At 38.8% G+C, this 19,201-nt stretch overlaps 1 protein-coding gene across 8 annotated transcripts in view; it reads right to left on the bottom strand.

The window, feature by feature from the left end:
* The window catches only part of DOCK4 (dedicator of cytokinesis 4), a 444,122-nt gene that overhangs the window by 32,779 nt on the left and 392,142 nt on the right, over window positions 1-19,201 (bottom strand). For all 8 annotated transcript variants that reach the window (XM_057733986.1, XM_057733987.1, XM_057733988.1 and 5 more), the window contains 4 exons: window positions 16,544-16,637; window positions 8,910-9,058; window positions 6,527-6,613; window positions 4,609-4,713 (listed from right to left, as the gene is read on the bottom strand). In XM_057733986.1, coding sequence (XP_057589969.1) covers window positions 4,609-4,713; window positions 6,527-6,613; window positions 8,910-9,058; window positions 16,544-16,637 — 435 coding nt within the window. The remainder of the gene's footprint in view (window positions 1-4,608; window positions 4,714-6,526; window positions 6,614-8,909; window positions 9,059-16,543; window positions 16,638-19,201) is intronic.

The following is a 19,201-nucleotide window of genomic DNA, read 5'->3' as shown; positions in this document are numbered from 1 at the left end:
CAATTTTGAAGAAGGCATAGTAAGTGCAATCTCTAAAAATACACGTTATTGCATTCTTTCTACAAAGGCCACAGAGATCAGCCTTAACATTTTCATGCCTACATCCTTCCACGGAAAGGAAGACTGAGCCTGCCTGCATTCCAGCAGCTCTCAAAAGGGCTGGCACAGGCCACGTTCCTGCCATCCCCAGCTCAGCTCAGCCTTCTGTAACCAGGAATTCTGCTAACTGGCCGAAGCTAAGATTTGGAACTTTTAAGGTCTTGCTAAATGTTGGACAAATTTTTGTCTGTTTTTGTTTTTTTTTTTACAATATGTATAAATATTCTGTGGGTTAGGACTCTCTCTCATTCAGGTAAGAATGGTGAAGGTTATCCTTCATAGAAGCCACCGAGCTGGAAAGACAGGCACATTTCCAACAAGTACCTTTATGATTTGGTTATTGATAAGGAGGAACTCTTTCTGACAGTTTAATGATAATGAAATTATCATTGTTGAGCATTGACTCGGCTCTCCGCACATACCTGATTTAATCCAAATAAACGTCAGAGGTTGTCACCTCCACCCCCCATTTTATAATTGGGAACTGAGAATAAAGATTGTTACATACTTCATACGATATTTAAGCTCAGATCTGAGTCCAAGGCTTGAGCTCTCTCTATTCTGAACATGGCCTGGTACATCCAGGAAAAACTCCTAGGAGCTACTGAGACCAAGAGAGATTGTGGGATAACATGCCCTGAAGATCTTTAAGAACTAGAGCGATTTGTGGTCTGGGGAGTTGAAGCCCAAGGGTCTCAGCGTTTCTCAGCTCTGTGAGGTTTTTGTGATGGTGTCAAATGCTCCAAGGACGACCTCTGGGCCAAAGTGAGGACGTTAGAAACCACCCGCCGGCAGGGGCCTCAGGGTTGCGGCAGCTGCAGGCACACAGAGGAAACAACAGCAGGACTGGGTTCTGAGAACCTGCCACAATTCCCTACAAGCCTCTCAATCAATCATGATCCTTTGAAAAACACAAGCTAAGACAGACTCCCTAGAAATCAGGACCCCCGCCCCCCACAACGAGTCTGTATTTACAACTTTCTTGATAGAAGTCATACCTTCTGATGCTGTATTATTTGTTTTATTCTACTCAAAAAGATAATCTACAAGGCCCTACTGTGTATAGCACAGGGAACTCTACTCAATACTCTGTAATAACCTATATGGGAAAAGAATCTAAAAAAGAATAGATACATATATATATAACTGAATCACTTTGCTGTACACCTGAAACTAACACAACACTGTAAATCAACTATACTCCAACATAAATAAAAATTTAAAAGTTAATAAATTTGTCTGATAAAATAAAGCTGTACATACCTCCCTATATATTACAGAAGTCCCCAAATAAATATCTGAATAGTTGAAAAACTGAAACAGTTCTAAAGCAATGCTTATGTCACAACAGTCTGTAAGATCAGGGGAGTTCCTCTAAGTGTAAGGTCATTCAATGGTAGTAAGAAATCATTTTGGAATAAACATAAATTTTGGGTCTGAGATTTGAGTTACTGAGAAATAAAAAGGAATTAAGTATTTCCTCCATCAATGCTTTTTTTTCTTTTAAACCACAGCTTTGAGATACAGTTCACATACCATAAAATTCACCCTTTTGAAGTTTGCAATTCAGTTGTTTTTAGCATATTCACAGAGTTGTGCAACTATCAGCATTGTCTAATTACAGATTATTTTCATTACCTCAAAAAGAAACTCATAGCCATTAGCAGTCACTCACTAGTTTCCCCTCCCCCAGCCCTTGGCAACCATTAAACTACTTTCTGTTTCCATGGATTTGCCTATTCTGGACATTTCATATAAATGGAATTATGTAACATGTGGCCTTTTGTGACTGGCTTCTTTCACTTAACATAATATTCTCAAGGTTTATCCATTCTGTACCACATATCAGTACTTCATTCCTTTCTTATTGCTGAAGAGTCCATTGTATAGTTCTACCATATTTTGTCTATCCATTCATCAGTGGACGGACATTTGGGCTGTTTTTACTTTCTGGCAATTATAAATAATGCTGCTTTGAATACTCGTGTACATGTCCTTGTGTGGCCCTGTGTTTTAAATTCTCTTGATTATATATACCTACGAGTGGAATTGTTGGGTTGTATTTGTTAATACTTCATTCTTTTAAATTGTCTTTTTCTTTTTTTAAGGAAATACATACCTATGGTATAAAAAATTCCCAAACAGTACAGGGCATACAATAAAAAGTAAATCTCTTTCCCACCCTTGACCTCAGTCACTCTCCTCAGACAAATCATTATTCAAAGATATTCTATGCATATAAAACATTGTCAATAAACAGCCCATTTTCCATGAGGATAAAAAAACCTACTTCAATCATACAGTTATATAAACATATTAATTTATTGGAGCTTTAAACATTATCTGGAAATGGATCAATGATAGGAAATTTTTAATGCTGATATTTGTTTATTTTTAAATCAAAGAATAGACCAGAATCTGATTTCCTAAAAAAAGGTCTAGCCCCGTGATTCTGAAGGGTGCAATGCCTTTAGAAACCAACAGAGGGTGACTATTCTCTTTCATTTTGAAGGAAAGGCCATTTAGTTCTAGAAAAGCTGTTTTCAAAAGAACAATGATATAGAGATTGATTTATTCCAAATGACTTTTTAACAAAATTCATTTGGAATAAATTTAACAAAATTTAACAAAATTTTATTAGCTGATGCAGTCTTCTAATTTGCTAACTTCTCTTTAAAATTACGGCTTCTAAACTACTTCTGATTTTTAAAAAGTTTACACTTTTAATTAAATGCACATACTAGACAGACGTCTATGGTACTTTATAGCACACTTGCTAGCTGAATTCAGAATTTGATCGGGGCTACAATATGACTTTTGTGGGCTGCTTCCTCTATAAAAAATATGAAAAATCATATCGTATGACTGATCTGGTATAAAGACAAACATACCAATAATAATCTAATGTATAATATGCATTATAATATATATTTTAACGTTTTCCTTAACCTAAAAGTTCACTTTTATCTTCTAATTTTTAAAAGAAATTAATACAGTTTTATGGACCATCTAAGAATATTATGGTCTCTAAACACCGTACCTACTGTGCGTAATAGACCAGGTGGCCCTGAGTATGATATGGAAGAGAATGTAAACTTTGCATGATTTTGAGACAAGCGAGGAAAGGGGTCTGCAGCAGCAGAGTCATGTCTGGACCCTCTTGTGGGGTCTCTGGCCCCCTGTGCTGCTCACAGCTCTAGAATATCCCTCCTTGCCCTCGGAACCTAGACCCAGGCCCTGGGCACTCTGCAGGGGGTGGCTGATGACAGCCCAGGACTAGCATGTCCACTTTCAAAATGTAGTCTTTCAAATTCATCAAGTGTTCTGAATTTGCCACTATCTTTGATTTGGAATCGAGCTTTCCTCTGTCTTCAGGCAGGTCCATCTGCAGAGCCAACAACGTGACCATGTACGTCATGTGGATCCTCTTCAACCCAACAAAGAGATTTTACTTATGTCTGCGTGGCACCCAAATACACGGGCATTTCAATCAATTAAAGATGAATGATGTGTTATTGGAGCATTTGTTCCATGTGATGCTAAATGAATCTTTGCCTATGGTGTTTGGTTACTGCATATATATAAAACCTTTATTCTGAAAGGCAGACAAAGTAATGATTATTAAAGAAACAAAGTCAAATCTTTCTCCTCTCTGTTCTCCTTTAAGTACCCCCTTCCTTTAAGTATTCATAGGTACTGACAGTTAAAGCAAGATATTTAGGGCAACACAAATACCAAAATATTTGTATATTGAGATTTAAAATTTGTAATGAATTCACTGAATGTTACAAATTATCCCAGACACTTCCCCTTAGTTGCCTGGGGAGGTGCATTTCTTCTCCCAACCAATGCTTTTAGGTAAGTAAGTATAAGTGGATGTTACATATGGAAATGTTGCATAAGTATTTAAGCATGTAAGAGGCTATTTGGTACAACGTGAACAATGGTAAGAATGGAGTCAAATATTTTATTATCCAGTAGGTACCTTAGAAAGTCTGGAAACTTTTCCTCTGTAGAAATAGTTTCTACTAGCAATAAACTGGATTTCTTTGCTGAGTGACATTTATCTTTTCACAAAATCAACTAGACCAAACAATGCTCTTCACAAGATTCTGGAGGCAGACTTTCCACATAATGTGAAACCGCTATGTTTTCTGTAGTCTGCAACTCCCGCCATTTTTCTCTAATGCTAACTCTATGGAAATTGCACTCTGAATAGAAGAAAGAATATCAATCACACAAAGGAAACAACTATAACTTCCAGAGATTGCTCACAAAAGATAGTAAGCTTAGAAACTTAAGAAAAATCAAATGATCGTTTGCAATCTTGGGAAATTACTCAAAACCAGTCATTCTAGATGAGCGTGTTTGCAAACTACAAAGTTAAAAGAAAATCTCATGATGTTATTATGTGTCTTAAAAAGATAAAATGTCATTCATATCTTAGTTAGCTTGACTGGGCTATCTACATTGGAAGTATGAAAGCAAATTAAATAGTATGCTACTTACTCGTAAGAAAAATGGAAATTTTTTCCCATAAAATCCAACTCTGAAGAACTCTGGTTCAAGACGTTGCTGGTCCATAATTTTGTCATACAAAGAGGCTTCCATCATCTAGCAAAGAACAGGGGATGTTTTAATCATTGTATCTCATCTTTTAGCTCCACCACTTTATAGAGGAGGAGATTTCTTCTATAAAAAGGAGAACGTCATTTTAGTTCAGTTTGCAAAAAAGAAGGTTTGACAGCCTTTCTATGCTTTAAGGCAGGGATCAGCAAACTTACTCTGTAAATGACCAGACAACAAATATTTTGGGCTTTGCAGGCCACATGGTCCCTGTCACAACTACTCAATTCTGTGAGGCCCACAGGCTGCCGTTTCCTGATCCCTGCTTTAAAGGATCGAGTTTATTATTACATGTTCTCACCAGAGAAAATGATTTCTATACACATGGTCTATTGAGGAAATAGTGTCTTCATAATAAAATAAAAATCAACATGAACTCTTAGAGGCAAAACCTTTCTGGAGAATTCTCGTATTCACCTGTGGATTCAGTTTTCCTGGGTCATAGTAATTCAGGACATTTAGAAGGTGCAACCTTGTACAGGTTGGACAAGGATAAACCAATAAACCAAACCAAAGGGGGCCCATAGAGCAAAGTGCTGTCTGGGCTGAAAGCTCTTAAGTGTGTCTTTGACAAGGTTGGAACTATGAAGTACATAAAGCTTATGGTTTCCCATTCATGGTATTGTCATCCCCAGGGTTTCCCGAGTAAGACTAATATTGCACTTGAAAACATTCCCCCTTCCCCCACCCCCAGTAACAGCACCCAAAAGAGCAGTTGGCATGAAGTGTAATGCTTCGGGTTTATAAAAATCTTAGTGACTATGGCACCCAAGGGCTCTCACGGGTAAACATTGTAACCTCGCTTCTGTTCCAGGGACCGGATGCCAAGAGAAGCACAGCAACGTTTACATAAAACTGCAGTGTCTGCCAGAGCCAGCATGATGGACTGAAGTTAAAACAAGGTTTTTCCTCCTCGGTTTTCATGTTAGGAGAAATATCGATGAACTGCTGACATGAAATACGGCGCCCAAAGTACAGGGCCAGCTCCTGCCAGCGGAATACGTTACTTGTGATGTAAGGGGTTTTGAGTTGTTAAAGGTGTATGATTACCATCTCTTAAACGGCTGTCACAGAATTAAAAGGCAACATCATCATCTTTTTTTAAAACGTAAAAAAGCTGATGATCCTGTTTAACAAACCCTGAAGAGCTGAGGTATTACGAGATGACACGGCATGTTCATGACGTGAAAGAACAGACCTGGATAACCAGAGGGACTTGCTTGAATCTGAAAGATTTCACAGCAGGTATAAGGCGTTTGTCCAGGGACACAGAACACTAAACCCCTTGGGCTCTTGCATACCAAGACCCTTTCCAGTTTAGCAAATAAAAACATATTTCTGAAGCTAGAAAGACTTGACACCTATAGAACTTAGCCCCCAAATATGTAAAAATGGGTCAGCTAGCCGTTGCTACTATTTTACTGCGCAGACTATGGGACTAAGAACGGTATATCGTTGCAGAGATTTGTGTGCAAGTGGTAAGCTCTTCAGTGTGGAGAGTCTCCTCAATAAACTGAAAGTATTTATCCTGGGTTAAATTTTATATTTCAGATGTCAGATGTCGTGTTGAGCATAGATCAAGGGCTCAGTGTTTGTATATTAATCCAGAAGCATCACAGAGATCCACATTCTGTGCCTCTGTTTAAACAGAGGAGTATGCTTCAGAGGAAAGGCATCTTTACAGAGCTTTCCTCAAGACATATCAAGACTATCACGAAGTTAATTTCATAGCGCCATACTGGAAAGCTAAGCAAAAAAAAAGGACTCCATAACCTGATTAGGATGCATCCAGGTACCTTACCCTCATCTTGCTCAGGTTTCTGTAATCATAGTAACTCTCGTACTGCTCTGCAATCTTCCGGCACAAGATGATGCCGTTCTCCCAACACTGTGGACACGTGAATGACATAAATGTTAACAATCTCACAACATTTACTAACTTCTACCCAGAGGTCAGGAGGCAACTGCTTTCAGATGATAAAGCCTTATTTTTAACCTTTATAACCTACCCTTAATAGTACCACTGCAATTTTAAGCATGAAAATAACATGTAATGAACATGTTAATTATTAAAAATGTTTAGAGAGTTGGAAATGATAACCCACTGCAAGTCATTAACATATGGTGCAAAAACAACATTTCCTGGTGTCATTTCAAAATTAGCATCTTGAAGATGTGGTATATAAATATATATGTGTGTGTATATATATATATCCTATATATATATATAATGGAATATTAGCCATCAAAAGAATGAAATAATGCCATTTGTTGCAACATGGATGGACCTAGAGATTATCATACTAAGCAAAGTAACTCAGAGAAAGACAAATACCACAATGTATCATTTAATACTTGGAATCTAAAATACAACACAGATCAGCATATCTACGAAACAAAAGCAGAGTCACAGACATAGAGAACAAACCTGTGGTTGCCAAGGGGGAGAGGAGGTTAAGGGAGGGAAGGATTGGGAGTTTGGGATTAGCAGAGGCAAACTGTTATACGTAGGATGGATATAAAACAAGGTCCTATTGTATAGCACAGGGAACTATATCCAATATCCTGTCACAAACCATAATGGAAAAGAATACGAAAATGAATATATATTTATATATATATATATAAAGTGGAATCACTTTGCTGTACAGGAGAAATTAACACAACATTGTAAATTAACTCTACTTCAATGAAATTTTAAAAAATAAAGTAATAATTTACAGGTAAACAAACAATATCATCATCTTGAAATACCTGCAGTTCCACAATGGCCAAGGAGATGAATGAACAGGCCCTCCGCGCTGGGGTGGGGGCAGCTGCCACGGACCCCTAAGGCCCAGTGATCCACAACTGGCACAGTGGATTCCTTGTTTAGCCCAATTGCACTTGTAAATTGTGAGGGTCTAACCCAGCTGGTTACTCTCACAAGAAATGCAGAAATCCCTTGATCCACCTCAGGTATCAGCACATTTTTTCACCAAACAGTAAATACTTCAGGCTTTGTGGGCCATACAGCCTTCGTCACAACTACTCAACTGCCATTAAACCATGAAAACATTCGTAGACACACATAAGCTTGGCTGTGTTCCAATAAAACTTTATTAACAGTGAAATACGAATTTCATGTAATTTTCATATGTCAAATATCATTCTCCTTTTGATTTCTTTCGACCATTTAAAAATGTAAAAGTGATTCTTAGATTGTGGTCTGAAGAGAAACAGCAGTTGGCCACCTGACCCTGGGCCATAGGCTCCAAGCCCGGATCCGGCACAGACTCCTGGGAATGGGCCAGGGATGCAGCCAGACGTTTTGTAACAGCTTATCTCACGGGGGGGGGGGGGGGGGGGACTTTACTGCAGGAGGGCACAGAGGCATTTCTTTGCTATGAACGTAATGAACGATATATCAGTGTAGTTAGATAAATAATAGAAGAGGATAGGAAAAAAGCAATTCCCTTGCATCAAATTTTTAGGTGTACCCAATTATGTTTTATAAAAGAATGACATTCACTGTTGTATTTTAATTTCCTGTTTAACCTTGGCACTTGGAAGATATTTTTAAATTTAAGACACGAATCACCAACGCATCCAAGGGTTCAAATCAACTGGGGTCAGATTCACAATTTTTTTTCCCCAAAGAGCATTGCAAACCCTTGAAGAGGGAGCAGGGGGCAGGGAGGTGAGGTACTGAGTTGCTTCATTAGCTCAGGGAGGTTTTTCAACATCCCACGGTAACTCTAATCTATAACGGGATGCCATAAAATTCTGTAAACTAGTTTACTTTCATTTATTTTGCCTTAAAACAAAGGGGAGTGGGGCAGATTACGACATGCCAATTTGGGGAGCTGAGTGAGGTGTGATGACGGTTTTTCAGATAACAAAATGCCTGGGTGTCAAAACCTCTAGATCAGTGTTTCTCAAGGTGGGGTCCAATGTTCACACGCTTTGGAATTTCCTGGAGTTCTGATGAAAATCGTGGCACCCCTGCTCCACGCCAGACCTGAACTTAATCAGAATGTCTAGGAGTAGGGCCTGGGAATCTTAATTTCAATGAACTCTTGGGAGTCTTTGATGCACATTGGAAACCTGAGGGCCCCTGCGTGAAGAGGTGGCCACCCGTGAACTAGAAATAAGGGAAATGTGACAGTCACCCCGGGAGAGGTCCCGGGCGGGGGGCCGCTTACCTTGCCTCTGTCAAAGTTCTGGATGACGGCGAGGTGCAGGTGCTCCTTGCGTTGCCATTCCGTCTGCATGGGGTAGCTCAGGAACTCCCGGAGGGGCCGGTCGGACCATTCCAGCAGCTCATCATACAACAGGAGGGTGTATGCGGCCTCTGAAAGTGGGGTGGGGTGGGACGGCGGTGACGGAGACGGGGCCCCAAACCACCTGCCTTCAAACGGGGCCGGTTCGGGGCAGACTGAGAAAATACTATTTTCTGAATGTCACGATACCGGAGAAAAAATGTCCAGAATATATGTAACAGAAGGTTAATGAATGATGATTCTCCTGGGAGAGGGAATTATCAGAGATTTGCGTTTGATCTTTTGGTTCTCTTTATTTTCTCGTTTCCTTCTCCCCGCCCGGATGTTCATGTGCTACTGGCATAATAAAAATGTTTAACGATATCTTCTATACCTGCTTCAAAGATGTAGGGGAGACACGTCTTTGTTTGCTACGGAAGTTCACTGGTAAATCCCTTGGGGTGGGACTACGGGCATCTCCCATAGGGCACGCTTAGCAAACAAAGAATGATAGCTAAATTCTCCTGGTTAATAAAAGGCTGAAAAGTCTGAAAGTGGTGTGTGTGGGGGGGGTGGTGTCAGGGTACAGGCAGAATTTAGGAGGGGCAAAGCTAGAGAGGAGCTGAGTTCAGAGAAGAAAAAATTTTTTAAATCTAGCAACAAAGGAAGGACTAGAAAGGGTAAAGTATTGGATAAGAATTGTGTGTGTGTGTGTGTGTGTGTGTGTGTGAGAGAGAGAGAGAGAACAAACTGTGGGGGTTGTGTGCCATGACCCCCATGGTTGGCCCCACAAATCTTCAGTAACAGCTACTGAAGTCATGACATTTGGTGTGTTTAGAATTTCTTGGGGAAGCGTGTAAAGAGATGACATTCTATACACACACGTGGAAATGGCGATGCACAGGCTTAAGCACAAGTGACAGGTAGTGTATTTAATAGAATACTTGCCATTCTGCAGGTCTCCTCTTTTCCTGAACCATAAATATGGCCAAATACATCAAGAATAGGAATCAGAATTCACGGTCACTGATGAAGGACTATAACGTATCTTTTCATCTAACACTATAATAGCCAATCATTTACCAAACTGAATAAAATGAACAAATCCTTATGTTATTTATCCACTTACCTACCTACCATCTCCACACGTCTCAAAAGACATAGCAGGAGATTTTAACACAATATCCATAAATGGTAATTCTTTTTCTTCACTTATTTGCCTTAAGGGTAACTACACATAAAGCTCTTAAGTAACATGTTAAGTTCCAGTACCATGATTTGGCTTTCTTAATGTATAAAATATAGTTGTGATAAGAAAGAGCTAGGGGGACTCGAGGGGGGGGGAGTCAAGGAAGGGAAGGAATACGGGGATATGTGTATAAAAACAGATGATTGAACTTGGTGTACCCCCGCAAAAAATATATATATATACAGTTATGTAAAAAAAAAAAAAAAAAAGAGAAAGAGCTAGATCCCTATCGCTTTTCTTTTGTCTCTTAACTGCAGAAGTCCTGTAAGGCAAAGACTCTGGCCTTTTTATAAAAAAAATTTTATTTACCTTTTTTTATAATTACCTTTTTTAAAAAATTTATCTTTTTTTCAAATTGCCTTTGGTAGTTCTTTTTTTAATTACCTTTGGTGAGCTCAATCCCATGGCTTCAATGAGTGCAGCAAAGCTTTCATGACGCACCTGCAGCCTCCTGTTCCCCAGCACTCAGTTTGTGCACTGTCACCAATATGACTTACCTTCACTGCCAGTGATCACATTGCTCCCCTGATTAAAGCTAGCCAATGACTCTGAGTAACTAACAGAACAAATTTAGACTTCCTAAAGTGACAGAGAAGGCTGCGCGTGATCTGGTCCCTCCGCTCACATTTTCCCACTGTGCCTCCGCTTACTACCGGTAAGAAGGAGACCGCCTCTGTCTCTCCTAAGAAGCCTCCAGCCCCCTTGACCCCATCATCAGCTTTTGCTGAGTGAAACAAGATGCATCCTGACCCAGAGGAGCTGCCCGACAGGGACAGAGGTGCCTTCTGTTGCAAGGGCACTGGACAAACTCTTTCCTATGGTGAGACGGACAGAAAAAATATCCACTGAAGGGTAGTGGTTAATGGGTGGATGCAGAAACAGCTGAATCGCCACAGTGTAGGTGGCCATGGAAGACTGCTTCACAGGGGAAAAGAATGATGAGGTCAGTAACCAGATCATCAGAGCTCTGCTGTATTTGACTAGCCTTCTAGTTTTCTCTGAGACCTCCTGAGATCATTTCCTAATCTTTAATTACTCACATATCCTTATCAGGCCAAGCATCTAAGAAAACCCCACGTGTGTCTTTGTTTTCCCGTCCACACTCTTTGCTCCTGTCATCTGAACAAACTAAGGTTCCCCTCACTTATCACACCAACTGACACCTACCGTCCTTCACAGCCTGTTCCTTCAAGCCTTTCCCCTTTAGCTGCTGAGTATCTCCTATTTTCTCTTAATGACACAGCTCAAATTTCTTTTGCGTCTCCCTGAGCACTCAAAAAATGTCCCTGAGACCACCCATGTCACAGTGAAAAGGGGGAGGGGTGAGGACTGAGGGAACCCCTCCCCACAGCTGAAGCCTGCAGCTGCCCACAGGGAGGGACCTAAAAGGCAATAAATGTCAAATTCACAGAGACAGAAAATAGAATGTGGTTGCCAGGGACTGGGGGGAGGGGGGGGAATGGGAAGTTACTGTTTAATGAGTACAGGGTTTCAGATTGGGCAGGTGAAAAATTCTGGAGACAGATGGTGGTGACGGTTGCACAACAATGTGAATGTACTTAATGCCACTGAACTGTACACTAAAAAAATGGGTGAGATGGTAAATTTTATGTTATGTATACTTTACCACAATAAAAAAAGTGAAAAAAAAGGGGGGGGGGGAGCAATGAAGGGTTTCTAATCCCTAAAATGCTTTCCAAATCACGTTTGCCCTGGGAAGGTCCAGGGGATGGCTAGAAGGTCAGGTGTGGGTGAGCTGCCCCTAGGAAGCATGGGAAAACAAGCAAGCATTGGTGGGCCAGCAGAGGAAGCTGACAAATGAGCGAATGGTGACATGGGAAAGTATGAAAATAAATTATACCTGTTTCAGAATTTGATTTGGGAAAATCATGATGTATATCTGGGGTAAATGGTGTGTATAAAGGAAGCTGTAGAAAATTTTCATTAAAGGAAACATGTACGCCTTTGAGGCGTTAACAACAGACTACTGAGGCTGTTTGGACACATTAGCAAATCGTAGATGTTTTATCACCATATGTTGTATACTTATTTTTCTACATCTTTAGAAGACAATATTACATATTGAAAAGAGGATGACTCACATCCAAAATTTCCAACAGACAGTTTTTAAAAGTGTTTGCAATTTTGAACAAAAGGCATCACCACATGCTTATATACGGGCCATCTCATTCCATCATTTTGAAGAAGTGTACTGTCAAGGACACCAATATGCAAAAAGAAATAACATCGGAGGAGAGTGGAGATGAATCAAGAAATGCAGGGGACTGTCACAGAGCGCTGGAAAGGATTAAGCCATTTAAACTGAATCCTATAAAGACAGAAAAGTTTTTCCATCAGTTTCACTTTCTCCAAGGACACACAAAAATGGGGACAGAAGAGAAATGAGTAAAATATTATATGGGAGAAGAACTTTTTTATGACTTTGGGGAATATAAAAACTGCAAGCTGGGTAAACAAATTAAAGAAAAAAGATTTACTTGTTTCCAAAATATAATCAGACAGATCTGGACTTTCAGAAAACCAAAATATATCTGTTACATATTTGCAAGAGCTTGTCCTCACTTCCCTGTCTCATTTCTTTTTTTTTTTTAAATGGACTTTAAAATAAGTCTACTAGGTTTTCACAGATAGAAAAACTACATTAACCATTTTTCTCAAAAATTAGCTACAACTACTTTAAAATGACCAAACTCCCAGACAACACAGTCAGCTCAAAAATCTTAGTTTATTTAATCAAAACTATCAGCACATTTGTATGAAGAGATACTGGGGCATCCTCAGTGATTAAGGAATTACTAATATTGAAGGAGAAAAATCTACTCTCAGGGTGTTAAAATCTCAATGAGTGCACTCATTAGTAATGCATGTATTTAAATCTCACATTGCTGGGCACTAGTCTAAGAACTGAGAAGACTAAAAAGAAAACATCATCTCTGTCCTTAAGCAACTTATCCTTTAACTAAAGATCTCTTTACCTACCTACCTATCAGCTCGCATGCGCACGCGCACACAAACACACCTTATTTAACTATGAATAAAAACAACATGATAAATACTTTCATGGAAATCTGAGAAACCCGCAATGGGAAAAGAGTTGGAAACATCAACGCAGCCCATGGCAAGGGGTACTGGGTCATGGAATTGGTGAGCGAAAGAGAAGGAAGGTAAAGACTTCATGGAAAAGATGATATAGGACCTCGCTCTGAAGGATAAAAAGAAGGAATGTAGTACAAGAGGTAAGACAAGGCTGAACAGACAGGTGCTGGTTTACTTATGACAGGCCTTGAATAAAGAGTGTGTGCTTTATTTTGTAGAAGACATGAATTGACAGAGTCCTATCTAGAGAATGGGTTGGCAAAATTTTCTCAAAGGGCCAGACAGTAGATAATTCAGGCTTGTAAGCCATATTACAACTTTGTTGCATGTATTCAACTCTGCTAGTGCAGCGTAATAGCAACCACAGACAATATGTAATTAAATGGGTGTGGCTGAGTTTTCATAAAACTTTCTTTACAAAAGAAGGTGGCTGGCCTGCACGTTGAAGTTTGCTGATCCCTGCTCTAGTGAGCAACTCTGGGGAAAGCTAAGAAGCAGTCCAGGTGAGAGATGATGCAGGCCTATTTGAGGCAGTGAAACTGGAAATAATAAAAAGGAAATGGTGTTGATGTTTAGGAAGCAGAATCAATAGCACTTCACGAATAAGAGGTATCAAAGATATCACGAAGGTCTCCGGACTGAGTAAACAGTGATGCTCTTAAGTGATAGAGTGGAACCATTAGCTAGAGGCACATTTAAATTCTGGGAACATGAGCACCACTTCAGAAAGGTTCATTTACTCTTTTAAAGCTGAGGGAGGTACCATGATTCAGGAGTGCTTTGGAAGGACAGTGTGGCAAAAGACTAAGATTTGTAGTTCCTAAATCCAATTAAGGGGTTCTCATTCTGGCTAAGATGTAGTAAGCACATTCTAGTGTATCTCTCTCATGGATTCAACTAAAAACCCCAGGCAGAATATATGAAGCAACTATTGGAGAATTCTGAACAGTAAATGAGAGGGTAGACAGAACAGGAAAATAAATACTCAAAAGAAGGACCATATATTGGTGAGTTCCCTGTTTTTATTTTTTGCCCTTTTTATCTCCTGGCTTAGCCTTCCCTGTCTTCTGGAACTGCAAATGGTAACAGACAGAAAAAGCCCCAAGAAAAGCTCCTCTAGTCAGAGGACTGGGAAGAGGACCTTCTGTGGGATGGAGTACTTTGGACTCTTCTGGTCTACTCTGAGTCCCTAGAACAAAGTTGTAAAACCAAAGTGCGACAATAGGAGAAGTCAGAGTGGCAGCAGCAGCAGCTTCCATTTTTCTCTTTTCTTTCATTGCTTTGCTCCCAGGGAGACCAACTGTACATAGTATATCACAATGTGGAGGATCAAGCCTGGCTGAGTATTTTGGCTCTGATCAAGTGAAAGTACTAGCAAAAGGAGCCTCCAGGAGATGGGAAGAGTGAGAAAGATCAGAGAGAGGAAGGAGATGGAGGAAGGAATTTTTAAATTCTATGTATGACTTCCTGGGCTCACTCCCAAGCTGTACATGTGTAGAATGAACTAGAATCAACATAACAAAGATTTTGATAAATGAACTATGGTATAGATAATTGTCCATGTCCCAGACTCTCCCTGGGTGACATACATGAAGGAAAGTAATGCAAGGCTTTGAAAACTAAACTGACCTTCAAAAGGTGGCCCAGGACTGGAGGTCTGAAGCTAACTGGATTGATTTTCTGCTAAAATAAGAATAGTCAACATTCTCCGGAAGATTTTTAACAGAACCCAGACTCTCACAATATTCAAAATGTCCAGGATACAATCCAAAATTACTTGACATTCAAAGAATCAGGAGAACTAAACAAATCTCAAAGGGAAAAGGCAATAACAGATGCCAAATCTAAGATGATTCAGTTGTTGAAATTATAGGCAAATACTATGAAACAGCTATTATAACCATGCTACTTGAAGTAAAAGTGAATACTCATGAAACGAATAGAAAGATAAATGTTCTTTGCAAAGACATTGAAGCTATTAAAAAAATAGCTAATTAAAAATTTTAGAATTATATAATAAAAATAACAAAAACTAAAATTTCACTGGAAGTGCTCAATAGTTGAATGGGAATGATGGGGAGAGCCAATGGACTTGCAAATGGATCAACAGAAATGATCCAATCTGAAAAACAGAAGAAAAATTGGAAAAGAAAAAAAAAAAAGAACGAGAAAAAATAACAGGGTCCCAGAAACTTAAGGAACAATACCAAAAGGCCTAACATACATAAAACTGGAGTCCCAAAAGGAAGAATCAGTGCAAAAAATATATTTGAAGAAATAATGCCTGAAAAATTCCCAAATTTGGTGAAGGAAGTAAGTTTATAGATCCAAGAAACTCAGCAAACCCAACCAGAATAAACCTAAAGAAAACCATGCCCATATATGTCATAATTGAACTGCTGAAAACCAAAGATAAAGTCTTGAAAGCAACCAGAGACAATTACACATTACACACAGGGGAACAATTTAAATGACTACACATCTCTCATCAGAAACAATGGAGGCCAGAAGAAAGTAAAACAACATTCTTAAAGTACTGAAACAAAGATAGTGTCCAAACAAAGACACTATCGAGCAAACATTTCCTTCAGGGATGAAGGTAAAATAAAGATGAAAGAAAACTAAGAATTCTTCACTATTAGATCTGCCCTAAAAGAAATACTAAAACAAGTTCTTTAGGTTGATGAAAATGTTAAGAAAGGAAAATTGAGAATTTCAGGAATGAAGAAAGAGCAACAGAAATGGTAAGTATCTAAGCAAATATAATAGATTATTTTTATCCTCTTAAATTCTTTAAAATAGATATGACTTAAAAATTATGACATTATCTGAAGGAGTTTTCAATGTACCTGGATGTAATACCTATGACAGCTACAATGTAAAGTGGGAAGGTTGATAAGTTCCTATATTTAATTTGAAGTAGTGAAATACTAACTGTAAGTAGACTGTGACAAGCTAGGTGTGTATTTTATGATCCCAAAAGCAACGTCTAAAAAAACTATGGAAAGAGATATAGTTAAAAAAAAACGAAGAAAAAAAAAGCCAATATATTAAAAACAGAGTACTTAGAAACATAAATCTAATTAAATTCCAATTTTAAAGGAGAAATGCTTGAGTCCTCAGCTCTAATTAAAAAAACAGAGGAGTTATTATGTTTAATATACCAGTGGAAAGCCCACTTCCCCCCACCTGAGCCAAAAGGCACAATTACCTGTGAAGTTCTGTGCTTTGAGATGCAGATCATAGAGTTTGTGGATGTAGCGTATGTACATTTCTTCCTTGTTCAGTTCAGTCTTATAGAAGTTCTATAAAAAAGAGTACAAGCATGGATAATTCCTCAAGAATTAGGTTGGCAAGTATCTGCCTTTTACTCTGCTTGACGTTTCATATACTAAACCAAGAGAACAGATGAAATTTTCTGTATAAATGTCTTTACAAAATTAAGTAAGGAGACCTAGTGACATTTTTAATTCAACTCTGTCTGTATTAAACATTACCTATCAATTATTGAATAGGCTGGAAATTCCTGGGAGGATATTACTACCACCAATTCACATTTCATTTATTACTTGCTGTTGTTTTTTGTTAGTTTAACTGCCAGTGGACAGTCTATTTAACAAAAATATTAAAAATAGGTAAGAGATTAACTTGTTTATTAAATTTGGTCACTGATAGTCAAAGGATAATTTCTTTAATTTTAAACTTATTTTATTTATTTATTTTTATAAATTTTATTATTTATTTATTTATTGGCTGCATTGGGTCTTTGAAGCTGCACACGGGCTTTCTCTAGTTGCAGCAAGCGGAGGCTACTCTTTTTCTTTTTTTTTTTTTTTGCTGTGTGCAGGCTTTCTTTTTAGTTGCAGTGAGGGGAGGTTAGTCTTCGTTGTGGTGCGCAGGCTGCTCACTGCCATGGCTTCTCTTGTTGCGGAGCATGGGCTCTAGGCGCATGGGCTTCAGCAGTTGCAGCACATGGGCTCAATAGTTGTGGCTCACGGGCTCTAAAGCGCAGGCTCAATAGTTGTGGCGCACGGGCTTAGTTGCTCCGCAGCATGTGGGATCTTCCTGGAGCAGGGATTGAACCCGTGTCCCCTACATTGGCAGGCAGATTCTCAATCACTGCGCCACCTAGGAAGCCCGAGGCTACTCTTCATTGTGGTGCACGGGCTCATAGTTGCAGTGGCTTTTCTTGTTTGTGGAGCATGAGCTCTAGGCATGCACGGGCTTCAGTATTTGTGGTTCACAGGCTCACTAGTTGTGGCACACGGGCTTAGTTGCTCTGTGGCATGTGCTTCCTAAAGCAGGGATCGAACCCGTGTCCCCTGCATTGGCAGGTGGATTCTTAACCACTGCGCCACCTAGGAAGTCCCAAACTTATTTTATTTTCAATTAAAGGTTTCTACTTTATGACTACAACATAAAGGGATTAATAAGAGATTTTATTTCAAATTACTGTTATAGGGGTATGCTTATTGAAAATTTTTGGTTTATTTTAAAAAAAGTACCTGGATCTTATTAAACTTCTCTAAAATGTTTTGACATTCGTCATCAAAAACTCAACTCTGACTTACCTGGACACATTCTGTTGCCATTTTAAAGGTATACTTCATAGGCATCCACATCTACTCCTTTACCATATTAGAGAGTACATTAGTCCTCACTGAACTTAGTAAACATAGGAGCAAAAGTCTAAGAAGTTGGAGTCCAGCAAAAGCATGATGTTATGCAAGACTCTATATAAGGCACTTTTAGTAAGCAGATCATTGTACATTATGAAATCCCTGCTTAAGCCATCTGAACTACTATCATTACTATTGCTATTGTTATTTTGACAGATGCTACTTGGTGTGTAGAAGGGAAAATGAACAGGGATGGGAGGATAAATCTGTTGACTTGAAGCAGTGACAGGTTTTTCTTAGGGGGAAAGGCCAGGAATTCTAAACATTTTTGAAGTTGATTAGCTAGAGAGGGCTTTGGTAATGGACCAAACTAGCCATGTAGCTGCTTAAATTGTACTTGGGCTCTAAGCCTGAGGACTGTCTGTCAATGTACTTTCTGGCCATTACCTAACAGGTGTCCATTCTTCAGTATGAGGACTCTTCTAACCTTGAGACACTGACATTTAGTTGAACACATCATAAAAAATATTTTTTTTCCAATTTATACCATTATCCTTCCCCTTTTCCTCTTGTGTCCTGTAGATCTTGTCATTCTTTAAAAAGCTAAGTAAACAATGCTCTTCACATCTCTCTTATTATAACCAAAATCATTTTAATTAGCAAAAATTGTTGTACCATAAACATAAATTTAACAACCCCATAGCAGTGTTTTACATGATTAAAGGATGATTTGTTCTAATAGCTTTCTGGTAAGAGGCAGATTTCTTTGGGAACAAAATAAATGATCACTCTGTAAATGAACAGTTCTTGAAAAAAAAAAATCTCTCCAGTCAGCAGATGAGAATTTTTCACATGTCTGGTAAAACTAGTGACACAAAGAACAAAACAATAATTACATTTCCTAGTATTAGTCATGTCAAAGATTACCCATTTTTACCAGTCTAATACTACAGTTTAAATCTGATCTTGTAAAGAAAGCCAGGACTCTCCTGAAGACAATCTGAAATTGATCTTTTCCAAAGAGTTAAGAAAAATCTCTAGGAGGAAGTGAGTGGTTAAAGAGAAACATATTGCAGCTAGAAAACATCAAAAACTTTCCACATGGAGCAGAAGCTAAAAAGATTAACTTCAAAGTTATATATCTGGTCCTTTAATAATAAGTATTCTTGTGCAAGTTGAAATTAGAACAGCTTTCAGAACATTAGCATTTTCTATAAGGACGTTTCTTGGTCAGTGCAAAAATAGCAAGA

This window comes from Hippopotamus amphibius, chromosome 4, assembly GCF_030028045.1.
Source record: "Hippopotamus amphibius kiboko isolate mHipAmp2 chromosome 4, mHipAmp2.hap2, whole genome shotgun sequence".
In the NCBI taxonomy this organism is placed as follows: Eukaryota; Metazoa; Chordata; class Mammalia; order Artiodactyla; family Hippopotamidae; genus Hippopotamus; species Hippopotamus amphibius.
This window is presented reverse-complemented; position numbering and strand designations above follow the sequence as displayed.